The sequence below is a fragment of the Myotis daubentonii genome, chromosome 17, assembly GCF_963259705.1.
Source record: "Myotis daubentonii chromosome 17, mMyoDau2.1, whole genome shotgun sequence".
Lineage (NCBI taxonomy): Eukaryota > Metazoa > Chordata > Mammalia > Chiroptera > Vespertilionidae > Myotis > Myotis daubentonii.
Window position 1 is genome coordinate 18,066,268 of NC_081856.1, and position 21,152 is coordinate 18,087,419.

Genomic DNA, 21,152 nt, shown 5'->3' on the forward strand with positions numbered 1-21,152 from the left:
TGAAAACGAACTGACTAGATATATTTTCTAAACTTTAAACTATTTCCTCAATCTGCTTGTCAAGTTTTGTATCAATACCATATTTTCTTGGCTGTTGTAGCCTTATGGTAAGTCCTGAAATCAGATATTTAATTCCAGATACTCTCCTTTTCCCTGATTTTATCAATTTCAGGTCATTATTTCCATATATATTTTAGAATTAGCTCATCGAGTTCTTCCTTTTTTTTAAGCCTATTAGAAATTTGATTGAGACCGAAATGGATCATAGAGATTTAATAATATTTTGTTGAGAACATATGTATCTGTGTCCATAAGGGACATGCGAGTCTCAAAACAACCCGCAAAGTTTTCTCTCTTCACCACTTCCTGAGTTTATTATATTTGGCATTATTTTTTACTTAATATTTGAAAATTCATCAAAGAAACCATGTGAATCTGAAGTTGTCTTTTAGGGAGGGATTTTGTTTGCAAATTCAATTTCTTTAACAAATATGGAACTAATCAGATATCCTATTTCTCCTTTTTTATATCTGGTATGATGTGCTTTGCTAGAATTTTTTTCTTCATTATATCTAAGTTGTCAAATATGCTGATATAAAGTTGTTTTCACATGTTTTTTATTACCTTTTGTGTAAGATCTATGGTGAAATCTGGTCTTGTCCATCTTTTTCATAGTGGTAATTTGTGTTTTTCTACCCTTTTCCTTGTCAGCATTAGGAGGGATGTATCAGTTTCGGCATTGCTAATATTCTCTGTTAGCTTTCTAGGTCATTGATTCCTCTTCTTAACTGCATCATTTGCTTCTTTCAACTATTTGGATTCCATTTGCCTTCTGTAATGCCACTGAATATCTTTACACTGAATATCTGCCTTTTAATAATAAGAAATAAATAGTATTTTAGAAGAAATTTGACTCCCAGCAGATCTGATATTAAAATCCCCTAAAATAAGCCTATGTTGACTTATAAGTGCTAATAGTTTTCTTGAAAATAATTACTCTTTCTTGAAATTTTTTGCTTGTCAGGAAGGCAATAAACAGTAAAAGTATGTTGACAGTGTTCACATGTGAACATTCAATGACGGAACTCAGAAGGCTAAAATCCTAAAACCATTGTAAGACCAGTAATAAGCATGCATTACTTTTCTTACTTTATTTTAAAACTGAGAAGTAGGTTTACAGTTGTAATGGAAATAAATAATAGAATAATTAACGAATAATGATACAAGAATAAACTTTTTTGCATACTCACAACTGTAAATCTACTTTTGTCCGCCCTGTACATCTCATGACTTCACAGAAGGAAATATTTAATACTTAGAATGTGAAAGATATTTTTATACATCTGTGTAAGGTTCTAGTTTTTCCATAATACTAAGTCAACTAGTGAACATTTAAAAATACATATGCAGATTTTCTATAATATTTAATTAATTGTGGTCATTACTTACCAGTATAACTACTGACATTTGTGAGAATATCTTATATTTATAAATGAGGTTTACTTAGATCAGGTGATTTGGAAATAAGTTACTCAGTATGTTCTAGACTTAGAGCACTAACTCGGTGGTGCTCAAAATTATTTTATTTTGACATCACACAAATTTAGATATTTTAATCTCCAACATGTACTAATTCCACACTAAGTTATTTTCATACTATGATGAATGAATTTCTAAGTAACATTTAAAGCAATCTTACAGACAACTTAAAGTATCCATACATTTAATTTTGGAAGTCTTCATACATTTTAACAGAATCTTTTCTACAAAAAAATCTACATTTTAAAAGTGATAGCATTTATGTTGCCCTGATATGCCCAAAGAGTGATACACAAAGGAAACGAAGTGTGTATCTATGCTCCCATGTGCTCCAGTCTATTTCACACACTTTAGACCATAAAAATACAGGTAGGTGATAGGTAGTTAGATAGATTATTGTTTTCATTAAGGCCCTCACCCCCGTGAACAAAATAGAGTGACAGCACCCATTTCTCATTAGGTAAAATGCATGCTATTTTGCAAAAATGGGTACTCTCTATTTTAAGAAGTCTCCAATTAAAAACAAAAGGCAGAGTGAATGTTTACTTTAAAAAAATGCAGAAGAATTTGCCAAAGGACCATTTTGATGTCATGAGTGCCTCCAGAAAATAAAGTTTATATTTTACAGAATGTGGTAATATACTTAGTTTTTTAGAAACTCAATTACTATATTCTGCAAAGAATACCAGTACTGTATAATTATGCTTGTTCTTAACTATTAAATTTATAACAAATAAAATATATTTTTAAGCACCTTGTATGTTTTGGTAATATAACTTTAGTTTTAATTTTTAGATGACTGTGACCTATGACTAGAAAGTATAAAGCATGACTAATCCTGTTTTTTTTTCTTTTTAGTACTTCCTGCATGTGATTTTTAGATATTAGCCTCATCATCAATTCTGAGAAAGCATAAAAATTTTTAAAGACTAATAACCCATACTAAAATGTGTAAGAAAAGTAGTTGTATCTTTCAAATAATTCTAATGATATTTTAATGAGTATAAATTATGCAGGGAACAATCAAATATGTATTACAATTAGCATTTCATAAAAAATAAGAGGAAAAATGCATGTAACATGATGAAAATGGGCTCATATTCACAAAAGTGAAATCTTTGAAACTAATGAAGTCCCTCAAATTTTCTGTAAAAAATAATAAAATACATAAAGGTTTTTAGATCTTTACCACTGTAACTTGTCTTTCCATTTTTGAAAATTACTTATTTTAATAACTTAAAAAGCATGAAAATGTTTTATTATGGCTTACTCATTGTGGTCATTAATTTCTAGCACAATTACTAAAATAACTGAGAATATCTTATATTTGAAGTGAAAGTTATTTAATTTAAGGTGACATGGAGATATTTTATTCAATATATTCTGTAATCAGAGTACCAAATTCAGAAGTGATTAAAATTATTATATCTTACACTCCACAAATTTTGATGTTATTCTCTGATATATAGTAATTCCATATTAATTTACTTATATACTATGAGTTTATACGTAGTATTTAAAGCAATCCTACAGAAAATATTTAAACTACATAAAAAATTATAAATAGTGTACTAAAATTTTTTTCATATACCCAATACATTTAGAAAATAAATCCACAAAAATGCAACCAAACTGTAGAGAAGTAAATATTAGTATATATTAACAATGCTAGATTTCGTAATAAAGAAAACCAGGATTAATAGTTTTGTTAAAGTTATTACTTCAACTGAAAACCTTTTTCCAAAAACCCTTCCAATCAATCAGTTTTGCTAAGGAATAATTATTTATATATTAATGTAAGCTAATTATTATACCTTTTACTTATTTATCACTTCAAAAAGTTTACAGAGTGCTTCACATGCATAATAAATAAAAATTCAGCCTGTTAAATCATGGTATAGATAATGACAATTTAAACCCTAAAACACGTAAGCTAGAGCTAAACCATTCTACAAAACATGGTAGCTTAAAAAAGATGTTTTAAGTACCAGATGTCTCTGTTTGATTTTACACTTGATGCTATGTACTACAATTATACTTCATGAAATTTTCAAGAGCTTAGCATCTGAATTTGTTTCAAATAAATATAATCAGATGTTTCTTTAGAAGCAGAGTTTCAAAATTATTGTCTTAACATTCTATAATAAACAAAATGATGGAAATCTAATATTAAAAGGACTAGGAAGCCATATTTTTATAGTTTCTAAATAGATTTAGGAGTACTGTACCAATGATTCCATTGAAAAACATTGAAATATTAAGAGATATACATGGCTACCCAAGATGTCAAGTCCTAAAATAAATAAGAACTATTTTATGCTATATCCATACTTGGCATATTAATCTGTCATTGTATCATGACTGAAAAAATTCTTACTTCTTGTGTTAACTGAAATTATCATGTACATTTGTTTAATTTCATGTAAAAGATGAGCCATTACCTTAGTGAGACATAAGTAACATCGTATGTAATGAATTTATATATACTAGTTACCTTTGAAGAAAACTCTGAGTTTATATTTTAAATGTGTATTTTAAAAATCATTAAATTATATTAGTGGGTACAAATATTTGGGCCTTAAAAATCAAACATATTTCATATTCAAATGACATTTTATTTAGTAGATGAACTTTCTGGGTGAAACCATCTTTTGGACTGAATTTTCTGCTATATCACCTCTGTTCACGGAGACAAGTAGGCAACAGGGAAAGCTGCGTATGGCATTATTTTAGGGGATAGACTAATGGACTTGGAGCATCTGGAGATCAGCATTAGTATACCAACAGCCATCTGTGCTGAGACATATAGAATTACAGGAAGAAAGGCCAAGTCCCTTGACTATCTCTTATGATTAAATTTGCTAAAATGTCTAAATGAAAAAAAAATTAATGAGGACCAGATATTAGTTGCTCACGTTAGGTAGCAATCCTCTGGTCTTCAGCTTGGGAGATCTGACACTTGATAACAGAGCAGCAGACATCTAGGGGGCACCAGCACTGAGTGGACATCAGAGTCTCCTTAAAGAATCCCTTAAAGAATCCCTTGAGATACCACCGAAGTTCTGTGATTCCCTCTGAACTCCTGAGGCTATCAGTAACCCTACAGTGATTCTGAGCCTGCGTTTCTTCGAAAGATTCTTGTGGCAAGCGACAGTTGCCTTCATGTGGACATTAGCTGGCGATGAGCTGTCATTTACAGGAAAGGATAGAGAGAGGAAGATATCGGCACAATCCAATGCCGATTCATTGTTACTGACCAAAGCAGAGAACAATTTATAAGCACTGTCCTGGGGCATAAATGCAGAGATTCCATTCCTACCAGAGTAAACCTACAAGGAGAACGATCGCACTCTGCCTGCTGACGATGCATCTCGGGACTCACCAGAACAATCAGTTTCTTTAGGAAATATTCCCTGATCGCCGTCCCCTACTCCTGCATTAGGGATTCTCCCTATATACAGCTGTAACCTTAATCAAATTAGACCTGCAGCAGCACTACTGGAGTGATGTATTTACATTTTTATCTTGAACACTAGAAGGTAAAGTTCTAGCAAACAGAGACCGTGATTATTTTATTTTTATGTCCCCAGGACTCACTGCCTAGCACATAGTAAGTGCTCAGTAAATACTTGTTGAATGGAAATTAACTGAAAAAGGTCTGACCACCACATCCTGCACATCTGCCACAGTAATGATTTGGAGGCAGGGAAGAGAAGATTCCTTAAGAAGCACCGAGGCTTAATTGTTCTTTTGAGAGAGAGAGAGAGAGAGAGAGAGAGAGAGAGAGAGAGAGAGAGAGAGACAGACCAACAGCTTGAGATGAAAATACCATGATATAGTCTCCTCAATGCTAGAATAAATGCAGGTATTATAACATCAGAAAACATCAGTGAGCCTGCTATCACTGACTAAATAACACCTCTGTAGGCCAATGCAAAGAAACCTACATCACTTATCATAATGATAGTGTTTTGCTGTCATAAATACTTAAAACCAAAGAATCTGGTATAAGAAAAAAAATTAAATATATGCATATTTCTGGGACTCCATATTTTATATGTTAAACTTATTTAAAGCTTTCAAATGACTAGACTTATTCTCTTACTAGTATATTGTTACAAAGTATTTAAAATTGCTCTAATTATTTGGAATAGAATAATTGATATCACTGACAAAGTTGTTTTATATGTGGATCACTTTCTCTGAAATAAAAGTTCATTCATTCTTTTGGAAAAAATGGTTTTCCAAAGGGAAGTTCAAGTTTTTAAAGTTACTACAAAAATATTTCTGATGACACAGAAACATACATTTACTTCATCAATAGACATAAAAGGATTTCTTACATATACAACATTAATAACGTTTTTATGAAAGTAATGGGCCTATGAAAAAGTTAAAAACTGAAATGTCTACATTTCAACTTTTCTGTCATTTATGGAAGATATAAAGCATTAGTTTTAATCTCTGCCTCTTTAAATTTAACCTATTTTTATGAAACATTCTTAAATAACAGGGGACATATGGGATAAGGATTGAAATATGTACTTTGGATACATTATATAGACAAAAGCTGTAATCAAGGCAATTATAATCAGAGAATAAAGCAAACAACTGAATATCACAATTGCACACAGAATAAAGCTTGATTAAATAGTTAGAAGGCAAAGAGCTGCATATATAAAACACAAAGTACAGTCTAATAGTTCGCATGCTTAGGTGATTTCAACTTAGCTCTCAGATGCAACTTCATAAAAGTCTAATGTAAATAAAATGTGTGTTAAGCTCTTTCCCCTAAGACAAAACTATTCAAAACTCTTAAAGTCTCTTAATCACCATACATTTTACAATGCCAAAGAAGAATAAAAAGAGAAATTATTAATTTTTAAAATTACCCAGCAATTCCATTGCATCATCTTCATTATCAATATCTTCTTCTGTTACAGGTGGGGTAGGGCTGTGAATAGACTCAAAAGAATCTTGAGAGAGCATCGCTGCCAGCAGTTTCTTATGTTGCTGTTGCTGCTGTTTTAATCCCTTGGTCTTGGGTTCCACCTTTAAGCTGAAGAAATATTTAAGTGTTAGCTTTCAACGATGCTGACATGATGCATTAACTGTGGTGAGTGAAGAAAATCGACAATCACATTTCATTCCATTATTTTGCCATGCAAATTTATGGACATTTTATTAAAATTTTCCCCAAGTATAATAAAAATACAGAGCCTGTCTTCCTTCTTAGACATCCTTTGGTACCTCATTTCTCAAGTTTTCATTTTAATAAAGTCCAGTTTACATTTTTTTTCATGGATTGTGCCTTTGGTGTTATACCTAAAAATTCACTGCCACACCTGAGGTCATATAGGTTATCTCTTATTTTCTTACAGAAGTTTTATAGTTTTACATTTCACATTTAGGTCTATGACCCATTTAGAGTTAAATTTTGTGGTGGGTGGGAGGTCTCTGTCTAGACTTCTTTTTTTTTAACATGTGGATGTCCAGTTGTTCCAGCACCATTTGTAGAAAAGGCTACCTTTGCTCCATTGGAGTGCTTTGGCTCCTTTGTCAAAGATTAGTTTACTTTATTTCTGGGCTATCTGGCCTCTCTTTTCTGTCCCATTCTCTAATCTTTTGCCAATATACACTGTCTCGATTACTGTGGATTTATAGTAAGTCTTAGAGTAAGATAATATCAGTTCTCCAATTTTGTTCTTCTCTTTCAATAATTTGTTCACCGTTCTGGGTCTTTTACTGCTCTATACAAACTTTGGAATCAGTTAGTTGATATTCACAAAATAACCTGCTGAAATTTTGATTGGGCCTATACATAAGTTTTAGTCTATTTTCTCTCTGGTGTTCATTTTGGATAAATTCTATAGATCTATCCTCATTAAAAAACTCTATACTCTGTCATTTCCAATCTGGGTCCATTTAACAAGTTTTTATAATTTGTTTCAGTTACATAAATTTCACTTGGTTCTTTGTCAGTATTTATATTTGCTGATATTTGGTGTTCTCATTTGTTTCAAGGGAACTTATAATTGCTTGTTGAAGCATTTTTATGATTTTTAAAAAAGCAGGATTAATTAGATTTAATGGAAAGAATCCAAAATAAAGTTCAAAGTTGTAAACCAGCGGTTCTCAACCTGTGTGTCGCGACCCCTTTGGGGGTCGAACGACCCTTTCACAGGGGTCACCTAAGACCATCGGAAAACACATATATAATAACATTGTTTTTGAGATTAATCACTATGCTTTAATTATGTTCAATTTGTAACAATGAAATTGGGGGTCACCACAACATGAGGAACTGTATTAAAGGGTCGCAGCATTAGGAAGGTTGAGAACCACTGTTGTAAACTAAGATGGCTGAGGGTTTCAGTGATGCTGACATGATCAGAGCAAATTGTGGGAGTTGCATGTTCACTGAAGAAAGTCAATCGCATATTGTAATCTAATGTCTGATGTGACAATGATGCCACTTCATCTTCTGACTCTATTTTAGGAAACACATGCATTTAAATTCTTTGCCAGATAATTCCATCATCTGATTCATCCTAGTGCTGGCATTAGTTGACTATCTTTTCTCATGTAAGGTGTGGTTTTCCTGGTTCTTCGTATAATGTGATTTGCACAATTTGACTATTATTTTAAGAGTGTCTGGGGCCTATTCATATCTTTTATTTTAAAAGGCAGCCCCCTGGCTTACTTTTGTAACTTGTGGTTCCAGTGACAGGTTCTGAGCTCTTGCAGTGCTATTTTAGTCTGCTTGGGCTATCTGGTGTTGCTGTGGCTCCCAGTGTACCTGCTGGTATTGCCTGAGAGGGCAAAAGCAGCATCTCCCGGTTGTGCATCTGGTGCCTCTAGGTAGATAAAGGGAATGTCTGGCCGTGGGGACATAAAGGGTTCCCATGTCAAGCTTTGTTGTGGAGGGATCCCTCGTGTCTTTTTGTCAAGTAAAAGGCACTTAACGGCCCACCGTCTTCAGTGGGAAGAGGAATCTCAAGTCTGGCAGGAAAGGACAGTACGTCCTCTGACCCTTTCTTGTGAGTGGGACTCTGTCAATTCCCTGGCCAGCGCAACCAGGCTCTGCCAGTGAGGCCGGCAGGACTCCTGTTTGATTGGGGGGGGGGGGGGGGAATGAACTTATCAAGGCCACCACCTCCTCTTGCTAGTTTGGGGTTGGGAAATGCCAGGCCTCGTTTGCCTTACGCTGTTGGTGGGAGAATCATACATTGCTGGCCACTGCTGCTCCTCCAGTCGTCAGATCCCTAGCCATTCCATCTTCCTCTTTACATTTTTCACAGCATAAAACTGCTTTGGCTGCCTTTTGCATTCTTTCCAAGGTTTATAGTTGTATTTAAGGGGGAGGAGCTGAGAGAGTCTGTGCCATCTTTTCCAAAGCAGAGGTGGTAGATGACTTGTTAATTACAAATGCAAATGATATCTTCACAATGAAGAACCCTAGTGGATAGGGCCTTAACCTTGCAACTAAACAAACTCAGTATCAGCAATAATGGGACAAACTGACATTATGAATCTCTAGATATGGGAAAAAGAAGAAGTACCCAGTACTACTACCTATGTAGAATTACTGCCAAAAATATTTAACTTGAGTTTAATGATCAGGAAACAATCAGACATGTCCAGATTTGGAAACAATTGCCTGCCATCTACAAGGATATCAATGTTATGAAATAAAACAAAAGTCGGAGACTGTTCTAGATTATAGCGACTAAAGAGACTTGAAAACTTAACTCCACACATGATCCTTCATTAGATGGTAGATAAAAAAGAAACAAGCAAACAAACACCAAAACACAACAATCTATAAAAGACTCTACTGGCAAAAAAGAGAGAAAGTTGAATATAGACTTCATATTAGATAACTTTATAGTATCACTGTTAAAAGTTTTGGTATGTTAATGGTATTATAGTTGTATATGAGGATATCCTTATTATCAGGAAATGAATGTTAAAGAATTAAGGAATTAACACATTATAATATCTATAACGTATTTTCAGGTGTTTCAGCATAAAAAAATAGGATAAATTAGAATAGATTGATCTATTACCTTAGGTAACGCAAAGGCAAAATGTTAATTGGTGACTATATGTGGAGGGTATGTAGATATTGATACTACTATTCTTAAATTTTCTGCCGTTTGATACTTTTCAAAGTGAAAACTTGAGGGTAAAAATAAGAGGAGTTATAATGAAGGCATACTCTTGTCAACAATGCTTATTTCAACTTTAACTTCCATCCTAACTTAGGTTCCCCACTTAAACAGGAACTATTGTTGTGATTAAAAAAAAAGGCATATCTTTTAAAATATTTGTTTCTATTTTAGTGACTATCAGTATAATTCAAATTCAATTAATGAGACTCGCTTGTATGTTTTAATAGTAGGGATTAAACATAAAATATCCACTTGTGAATTGATGGAGGCTTATTTACCCCATTTCTTGTCATGGCGTCAGTCTTCTGAATAATTTTGCCATGTGTCTTTTAAGGTGAGAAATAATGTAAAATTTAAAAATCTTCCGTGACAAACTGTATTCATTGAGAAGGCCTTTTGAATGAGAAAGGCCTGTGGATTGTAGAAGTGAAAACTGCACCATGAGAGAGGACATGGAAGGGAAGCAGGATCTTAATGCAAACAGGCGGTGGAGAGATGGGGAGAGATGGGTTTGGGGTGTTTCTAAGAGCACTTAGGGTTCTGGGCCCCCTCTTACCCAGATATTGAACCTAAATTTTAATAATATTGGGATTCTTAGAACTTTTCCCTGAAGGAAAGTATTAAGGACACAGAATTTGAAAGCAAAACAGCCTAGCTCAGCTACTTCACAGCTATTCACTTTGGGACTTAGTTCCTTATTTCTAAAATGGGAATAATCATGTTTTTATGAGGAACACATAGAGCAGTCTCTAAAGTGGTAACCAATATCATTATATGTTCAAAGAACATAATGGGCAGCTTTCTAAATATTTACGTTTCTTCGTGAGCATCTGTATCTCACATAGAAAGTACAGCACAGGGAATATCTATAATAATAAAAGTGTAATATGCTAATCAGACTGGATGCCCTTCTGGATGTCCTTCCATCCTTCCGGACGAATCTAGGGCTGTGAGGGAAGCCCGCGTCCCGGGTTCCTGCCGGTGGCCACAGGGGGAAGGACGGGAAGAGGGAAGCCGGTGCTGACAGGGAAGCCGATGCTGGCATTGGGGGAAGGAAGGCCTACTCGTGCACAAATGTCATGCATTGGGCCTCTAGTGGTCAATAATATTGGAATAACTATGTGGGTACTGCAACTATCAGGGGAATCACTTTGTCAAGTATATGATCGTCTAACTACTATGTTATACACCCGAAACTAATACAAAATAGTACTGAATGTAAAATTTAATTGAAAATAAAATTTAAATTAGAAAAACGAAAGGGAAAGGGAGCCACAAGAGGCCTTAGGCCATATGAAAAAGAACAGCACTTGATCTTTCAGTGTGGTGTTGAAACACTCTAGGAATCTACTTTGCTTTGCTTTAAAAAGGTAACTTCTAAACCCAGATCGGATGGAAAGGGACAACTTGAAGGGGATGTGAGGTCCCTGCCCTGGTGTGCCCACCTCTCCAGTGGGGACGTCCTCCTCCCTCTGGCCAGCCTTCTTACCGGCCCCACTCTTCCCCGGGACTGGACCTTGGTCCATTTTGTTTCACACACTGTTTCTGAATACAGGTTAGTAAATACTCTATCTGAGCCCATACGCTCTCGTTAGTGGCAAACTGGATGATTCCTCTCTTGACTTGTATCCTAAGCTTGTTTCAGTTCACCATCACAGCCTAATTGTCAGAACCTAACCTGTACCTAGCACGTTACCTTCTGTTAATGCTCAATAGATATTTTTTAAATCACTTTTTCTTTTTGAACTTCATTTTTGGAAACACACTAAATAAAATGAGAATTCGTTTAAGTAGATGTATATGAAAAATGAAAATCCAGGGCAACAGGAAGACTGGTCATGAAACAGAAGAAGGAAAAATATGAAGGTCGAAATGTGGAAGACGAGGAACAAATGGCAGGCTGCAGATGTGGGACTCCTATTCATCAACCAACAATGACCAAGACCATTTCCTGAAGGTGGGCACAAGTGTTGTCCTCGGTCTCATTAAAATACATGGTTTGGTCATAAAGACAATGCTGGGCTGTGAGACCCAAATGATGACTGTTCATGACTTAGATATTTTTTGGCTTTAAATAGAAATTTTTGAGTCATAAGGTATAATTTTGTTATATTTTAGATCTTTTTAAGGCTTCTGTTCTTTGGTTGATAGATTTTTTATTAATTAACATTCTTCATGCTTAAAATTTACATCTTAGAGTACTCCTAAATTAGTAAGTTCGATTTATATTTCTATCATATCTACACAGTCAAAATCTGACAATATGTATTAAGGATCTTTGTTCCATCCATTTTCTTCCTATTTATTATGGTTTACTTTCTATCATATTACTTATCACTACTTGAATTTATGGCTGATATTTTTATATTCACTTGTCTATTGCTTGTCTCTTGCTGCTAATAAAGGGTACTCTAAGGAAAGGGGAACATTTCCAGCCTTTGTTTATAGATATAGCAAAAGTAACGATGAGTTTTAATGAAAGGGAAAACTTCTTAATGGGAAGAGATTTTGGCTTTTATTTTAATAATATATATTTATAAGTTGTAAGATTTTCTATCCATTTTATGGCCTATTTACCATCTAATAACAATGTTCATTTAGCAAATAAAGCCAATTCACCATACTATATTATTTATTGATATTGTTCTTGTTTTAATAAGGTGGCTCAAATTAGAGAAGCTTCATTAGGCTTTCAAGCCTTGATGAGCCTATTTACAAATTCACATTACAATTCAGCAAGTAATTTTGGGAACTCCATTACCCAGCTTTCGCAAAGGCTAGTCAAGATGGCTTAAGATAGAATTATATAGTTTTATTAAACTTAATTTTTGTTTATATTATTAATGTGTGATTATTTTTAATAACTCTAAATGTGCAATAAACATACATATTTCCCCCCTAAATGGCTAGACAAGCCATAACAATTAATGCCAATTGGTTGTATCTGACAATTGTGGAAAACTTTCAATAGTTCCCCAACATATTCCCCTTTCTCTTTTGTGATCTCTCTTTCTTTTATAGCTCAGATGCTTTATATCTTTAACTGTCTTAATTTAGAACCACTTTGACATCTATGAAAGATGTGGCATAAAAATGCAGGAAAATGTCCATGTGCACAAAAACACATTTCAATGTAATTTCAAGAGATTCAAAGATCTCTTGAGTCCACCCAGTGACCATATAGGGTTCATGGATTCTGTGTTAGTAGCTTCTGTCTTATTCTAATAGTTTCTCCATATCTCCTTCCTACAGTAATTGCCTTTGTTTGAACCAGCACCTAACCCTTCAAGTCACAGCAATGCTTATTAAATTTGTTGACTCTTTTCATACAATGCTGTATTGCAGAACCTAAGGACAAGTTCATATAAGAAATATCATTTTTTTAAAAAAACTTCCAGGAGGAAATTGTGGGTAAGTTTCTACCCATAAGACTCTTAAGGTTCACTATGCTTTTATTTAATCCTCTCTAATCTAATGGTGAAAGTCCAGTCTATTGTGTATGTATTAATCTGAATAAAAAGGAAAGTTGGGTATGTACCAAAGATGGGGAGGACAGTCACAACAGACATTCAAATAAGAGTTGAGCATTAAACAACAGGAAAGACCAAGGTAGGAAAAAGTTCAAAAAATTAAGATAGACAATAAACAATCCTTCTTATAACTAGTTTTATTAAACTTAATTTTTGTTTATATTATTAATGTGTGATTATTTTTAATAACTCTAAATGTACAATAAACATACATTATTTCCCCCCTAAATGGCTAGACAAGCCATAACAATTAATGCCAATTGGTTGTATCTGACAATTGTGGAAAACTTTCAATAGTTCCCCAACATATTCCCCTTTCTCTTTTGTGATCTCTCTTTCTTTTATAGCTCAGATGCTTTATATCTTTAACTGTCTTAATTTAGAACCACTTTGACATCTATGAAAGATGTGGCATAAAAATGCAGGAAAATGTCCATTTAATAATCCTTCATTTAGCACACGTCTACTGGATGCCATCTATGTGCCTCCTTCACTCATATGACTAATGTCTATTTTCAACAACAGCATGTGGATCCCATTAGCCCAGCGGTTCTCAACCTGTGGTCGTGAGCCCTTTGGCGGTTGAACGACCCTTTCACAGGGGTCGCCTAAGACCATCCTGCATATCAGATATTTACATTACAATTCATAACAGTAGCAACATTACAGTTATGAAGTAGCAACGAAAATAATTTTATGTTTGGGTCACAACATGAGGAACTGTATTTAAAGGGCCAGAAGGTTGAGAACCACTGCATTAGCAGAAAGGAAAATGGAAGGAGTCATCTTTAAAAATTAAGTCTTTACTTCCAGGATCTAGAATATCATGTAGTCTGTGAATGTTCATGACTGTTAAGTTATAGTACAATATCATAACTATTTAAAGACAAAAGCTAACATTAAAGCTGAAAATTGTAGAGTCATTTAAAAATTTCTTCTCAACCCCCTCTTATTCATCCAAATTAAATCTAATGCTATATGAGTGCCTGGTATAAATTCATAAATCCTGTTATGTATTAGTAGATGTGAGAGATACAGTTTCCCATCCATAGTTTATTGTTATTCTTTAAATCCAGTTCAGGTATGCATGCATTATATTTCAGCTCGACTGGGGCATCTGGGCAGGACTTCACCACTTTCTTCATTTCATAGGTAATATCTCAACTCATAATTTAAAGCTAGAGAAAAATAAAACTGAAAACATTTTTACACAAATATTTGAGAGAGATATTTATGGATTGAGTTTCTATGGGTAAGGGATTGAACTAGAATTGTAGGAAAGATTCCCTTTAATGGTATTCAAGAGAAAATAAGAGTTCACGTAAGCTAGGAAGAAAATAGAAACACTAACATTTGCAATAAATAGCTCCAATTATTATTATGACTAAATGAAAGCAAAATGAAAATTGACATTTCTCTATTTTATATTTAAGAACTAAAGATCTAGCAATGAATAAAGATAAAGCAATACCAGGTTTCATAAGCCTCATTGACAGGTGAAATTGATCTGGCATTTTACAAAAGAAGGTAAATGGATTTTTAAAAATGGTTTTATTCTCCTTACATAGGAAACTCAAACTACTTAAATAATTTAAAAGTTACTTCTCATGGAAATGGAATCATTTTTCCTATATGCCTAAAGCACATTAATGAGTATTCTGAATTTCCTTCCCTCCAGCCAAGTGATAAGTCAAAGTGAAAAAAGCCTGAAAGCTATTATATTGTAGAAAATACAATTTTCTCCTTGAGAAAGAATAGTCACTGCTTGCTGCTAAATTTAACATAGGATATACAAAGTTACTGTGGCTATGCGATGCACAGGAAAAACTCTTTAAGGTGCTCCGCTGGTAACACTCACAGATAGTTATAGCTCCAGCCACATTTCAGTTCATGGGTATTTATATCCATTTTCTCAGCCTTGTGTATGCCATGCTTCATAAGGCTTTTATCACTCCAACTATCTTATAGAAGTTTTCATTTTTGTTTTGAGTTTTACTCACTGCAATTGCTATTTAAATACACTTTTTCTAATAAATATGATCTGAACATTTCCCTTCTACCAGCCTATGGAAACGTAAGGCAAATCTCTTGTCACTCATTCTGAGCATCATAGGTCTAAGTGAAATGAAATATGGACTTTCAAACTTACAAATCGTAATAGTTTCTAAACATTAACAAAGAAAATGTATATGCAGTCATAGTTAGCAACTCTAAGCTTAAATGGTTTTAACCAAGGGTTTTCTTTTTTCTTTATATTCCACATTAACACCGCCCTGTATTGTCTGTTATACATTTAATAGTTGTCTTACCCCTGTTGATTATGTCTCTTGTACATCAGAAGTTCTCCCTTTTAGATTCTTTTTAAATTAAATGCATTGTTTAATACCACTGTGTAAGTTTCAGGTATACAATTCCACAATACATCATGTGTATATTGCATTGTATGCTCACCACCCAAAGTCTTGTCTCCTTTGTCACCATATATTTGCCTGCCTTTACCCTCTTCATCCTCTCCTGACCCCCTTCCTCCTCTGGTAACCACCATACTGTTGTCTGTGTCTATTTCTGTTTTATGTCCCTTGGTCTTAGAGGGGTTTTTATGAACTTGACCACAAAGGAAAGGAAAAGAAAAGCAAAAATAAATGAATGGGACTAACTATATCAAACTAAAAAGATTTTGCACAGCCAAAGAAGCCTTCAGCAAAACAAAAAGGCAACCAATTGAAAGGGAGGAGATACTTGCAAATTTACTTCCATAAGGTTCTTCAATAAAGAACTCATACAACTCAACAACAACAAAACCAACAATCCAATTATAAGAAGGGCAGAGGACATGAATCAACACCTTTTCCCAAGAAGACATACAAATATATGAAAAGATGCTCAACTTCACTAGCTATACAGCAAATGCAAGTCAAAACCACAATGAGATACCACTTCACACCTGTTATAATGGCCATTGTGAATAAATCAAGAAATAACAAGTGTTGGAAAAGATATGGAGAAAAAGGAACCCTCACACACTGCTAGTGGGGATGTAAATTGGTACAGCCACTATGGCAAACAGTATGGAGGTTCATTCAACAATTAGGAACAGAGCTACCATATAACTCAGCAATCCCTCTTCTGGGTATCTACCTGAAAATTTTGAAAACACTTATTCATAAAGATATATGTTCTTTCAATTCTTAACAGTCAGCTATTCCCTGTTCAATATTATAGAAAATCTCAACTACAGTTTATATCCTTGAAATTATTTCTCTATTTGGTATTAGATACAAAGAGATGGTAATTTTTTTTAGATGTAAAGAAAATAAATCAAAACCAAAATCTAAAAGCAATTCTAGTAGCACTCTAATTTTAAAACAGAGAAATTAATTTTTATCTTGTGTGGAGTCCAACATAATTTTCTATATAAATTTGCTAAGACTTACTTCAACAAAATCATGCACTTGGATTTATTTTCCCTTCACCTTGTAATGATAAATCATTTTCAGAATCTTAGACACCATCTCATCTTACCTTCCTGTGGGGCTAGAGCTGCTATCTTCACTTTCCCATTGTTCATTTTTACTTCTTGGAATTGGGGGCTGTAGCATTTCGGCTGCTAATGGGTCAGCATCATTCTCTTCTCGGCCAATCCATTCTCCAATTACACGGGGTCTTAGAAGAGAAGAATTACATGCCACTGTTTCCTGAAGAGGAGAAAAGAATGTGCTGCCTTAGCTTATTTACTCTTTACAGTAAGACAAGGAAATAATTTTATCTAGAGTTTCAACAGCTTCCTCAAATCAAAATGTTCTTTTTCCTTTCTGAATTAACTTAAAATTTCAGTTCTTTCCATCTCTACTAGATGAGTTACTTTATGTGATTTGTGCTCATTCCTGAATGTCACAAAGAACTTCAGGAAGGAATACAGCTCTATGACAGCCAGGAACACTCATGTAGAACTTCTAAACTATAAAACTATAAGATAATAAATCATCTTGTTTTACTTTGTTACAGCAGTATAGAAAACCAATATAGCGACTAAACAGAAAGAAATTTCTAGAATTCACAGTTTTTTTTAAAGGCTTTAAAATAGTATCAGTCTTGTTTTATTTTATCATTTCATTTTAAAAAGAATTACTAGTAATAACTCTTATCTTTTATAGAATTCATAAACTACTTTTAAAGATCACAGAATAAATAATTTCAATAAAATTATTATCTAACTAGAGTGACAGTAAATTATGATCTAACTAGAGGCCAGTATTTTATAAAGGTTAAGAAGAATATTATCTTTAGTGAACCCCCAAAATGTTAATAGAAGATTAAAAGGAAGAATATATATTTTTTTATTATAGTAAAGACAAGGTGTCAGCTCTACACAAATTGTAAACCTTTCTGTTTGACTGATTTTTAAAAACTTATCTTTATTGTTGAAAGTATTACAGATGTCCCCTTTTTCTGTTTGACTGCTTTTAGTACCTGCCTGAGATACACTTTTTCTTACCGAGCAAAATGCAAAACTGAGTTTTGTGGTCACCAGAGGGCACCATGGGGCAGGCTGTCCCTCTTCAAGACTGGTTCCAGGAAGGCAAAGAATGGAGGCTGTGTTTCTTTTGTATTATCTGACCCTCTTGAAAATCAGGTGTGAGTGGGAACAATTTTTTGTACTGACACAACTATATTTTTCAATAAAAGCTCATTTAGTGTGCCAACTGGTGGCTTCCTCAATGAAAATGAAAAATAATAAATGTGCAATAAATTCCAGCAATTTCTATAAAGTCTTTAAAATACAATATTAAGTAAGAAAATTAAAATCAGCAATATGTGAAACTTATTTAAATGAAAACTCTTGCTAATACTGGAAGAGAGGAGAGAAGGGGGAAGATGTATCCTCGGGTAATCCTTGGAGACCCCAGGGCACCTACAATGTTACCCAGTGAAGGTGAAATCCATTTTCAGTTCAAAGAACAATTACTGTGCTCTTTATCTCACCAAAAATGGTGTAGACACTAACCCAGCTGCAAGCCAGGGCCCAGAAAAAAGGGAAGGAAAGTAGAATCACACAACTAATTTATGGCTCCGGCATCCAGAGCTTTGCAAAATATATTAGAAGGAACAAATGAACCTAGGAATGGCAATGATTATGTCTTTGTACTTAAAATGAACCTAGAGTATATCTTCAAGAGCATGGATTATTACATTCCTGCAAACTGGAAGGAATGTCAGGGTATAAGGAGATCAGTTTGGGCAAAGACAATGATGGCTTTGCAGAGAAAGACTAGAAAAACAGGACAAAGCCAGATACCCCATCTGCCACTTACTCCATGAGCTACGGTACATAGTTATGATCTAGTTTTGCATGGAGTTAATACAGATAGAAATTAAAGTAATTTTATTATTATTAGGTGGCTTATTAAAGGGAAATCATATTTAATAATATATTCGTCAATTTTATTTATTTTATCATATATGTACTTTTATTAAAACTTAAAAGATATATTCCTATTTGGAATAGAAAAAATGCTAACTATTGTTTTTATGTAAATAAATTAACTGTTACATTATAGTTTATTATTTTAAAATGGCATGATTGTATGATCCCATTTTTGTACAATAATTTCTACCATTGTCTAGCTATAAATATAGCATGAGGCCAAATTAAATACATTTTCTGTTTAGAGAGATATTTGTATCAATGTTCACCAAATATTGACGGCTAGTTCTAAGTGCTTCTCCCTTTTCCAACTACATACCTCATGTCAAAAATTTTTCTTCAGCCAAAGCCACATATCACAACAGATTGAATGCAGAAGTGGATATGAAAATTCAGCAGTGTCTAATTAAGCCAGGCATTACAGAGATTTCTTTTAAACTGTAAATAATGTAACTTTCTCATAAGTACCTTATTTTGGAAAACGAAGTACTTTTTCATAAAAACATTTTTTAAAATATATTTTATTGATTTTTTTTACAGAGAGGAAGGAGAGGGATAGAGAGTTAGAAACATCGATGAGAGAGAAACATCGATCAGCTGCCTCCTGCACACTCCCCACTGGGAATGTGCCCACAACCAAGGTACATGCCCTTGGCCGGAATCGAACCTGAGACCCTTCAGTCCGCAGGCCGAGGCTCTATCCACTGAGCCAAACTGGATAAGGCAAAAACATTTTTGTTAATGTAATGGTTCTGTCACTGCTATTTTTTTAAATAAATGCATGTAAACTTTTTTTTATCAGTTTTAAGTTCTAACATGGTAAAACATTAATAGGTATAATCTACACAATGCAAAGTTTTTTGGGATCCTGAGACCAAAAAAATAAGAACATCTAGCCCAATGACTGACTCCTAAATGTGTAACACTAAATCAAAACTTTCTGATGAGCAACAACTCATATAAACAATATTTAACTGACAACTCAAAATAAACATTACAGAAGCGAACTCTTCGTTCTTGTTGTTGCTAATCCTCACCTGAGGATATATTTCCATTATTTTTAAAGAGAGTGGAAGGGAGGGGGAGAAATACAGAGACAAAAACATCGATGGGAGAGAGACACATCGACTGGTTGCCTCCCGCATGAGCCCTGACAGGGATGGGAATCCAGCTGTTAACCCAGGTACATGCCCTTGACTGGAATCAAACCCAGGACTGTTCAGTCCATGGGCCGATGCTCTATCCACTGAGCAAACTGACTAGGGCTAGGACAGAGAACTGTTGATGCTATCCTAACCTGTCAAATTTGCTCTCTCCCCAGTTTGGTAAATGGCACCACAGATCATTTAATTTCTCATCCTCCAAACATAAGAATCATCAATGACTGATCTCTTCTACTAGACCTCAGATCCAATCCATAGCACGCTCCAAAGATACTACTGCTAAAATATATTCCTAATCGTATCACTTCCCACCACCTTCACAACTATCACTAGAGCAAGGCATCATCATATTCTCTTGGCATCTTAAAATTACTTTTAAAAAGTACTTAGTAAGCCCTAGCTGGTTTGGCTCAGTGGATAGAGTGTGGGCCTGCAGACGGAAAGGTTCCTGGTTCGATTCCAGTCAAGGGCAAATGCCTGGGTTGCGGATCGATCCCCAGGAGGGGGCGTGCAGGAGGCAGCCGACCAATGACTCTCATCATTGATGTTTCTATCTCCCCCTCTCCCTTCCTTTCTGTAATCAATAAAAATCTATTTTGAAAAATACTTAGTAAGGTTTACAAAGAGCAGCTATAGTAAATAACAAGTTTCTTCCATACCATCATCATCAATACAAGTAAAATCCAAATAGTTTACAGAATATTAGTTTTCATTTTTTAATATAGTTGTTAATGCTTACAGTGGTTCAGTTTTCTCTAGCCAAATTTGAAAATCCTTAACTCAAAAGAATCGGTGATATTATATATTTCATTTAATAACTTTCATTTAAAAATCTAAGCATATAACTTTGAAAAATTTTTTTTAAATATTAGCACCATAAATTATATTTGAACATTTTATGTTTCGGTGGATTAAAACCTAAATTCTATATGTTCTTTTCATTAGATGTATAGTGCAACTTACCTTATCAAGTTCATCTGAAATTGCAATACCTGGGATTCAAAAGAGATTTACAAAAATGTTTTAGAAACAATCTTTAATAACCTAATGTAAAAGACAAAAGTTCTATTTGTAAAACTAGTGTATTTTCCATTCTATTTTTTCTTTTTATTAGTGCTTCAAAATAGTGTGATACAACCTTTCTACTCATGAAAACAAATTAGGAATTCAAGTCAACTATGACAGCATGAACTGCTGAAAAATGCAAATGATGCAACAAAAACAAGACAAGTACCACACTGGTTTTTAGATGCAGAGCTAATGTGCATATAATTGTAGGGATGTAGTCTTTATGTTATAATGACAATAAAGTATAACTTAG

At 34.0% G+C, this 21,152-nt stretch overlaps 1 protein-coding gene across 1 annotated transcript in view; it reads right to left on the reverse strand.

Moving 5' to 3' along the window:
• C17H8orf34 (chromosome 17 C8orf34 homolog) overlaps positions 1-21,152 on the reverse strand; it is a 250,888-nt gene that overhangs the window by 170,707 nt on the left and 59,029 nt on the right. The window contains 3 exon segments of the mRNA XM_059673058.1: positions 6,432-6,598; positions 16,766-16,938; positions 20,795-20,823. Of these exon segments, the coding sequence (XP_059529041.1) occupies positions 6,432-6,598; positions 16,766-16,938; positions 20,795-20,823 (369 nt within the window).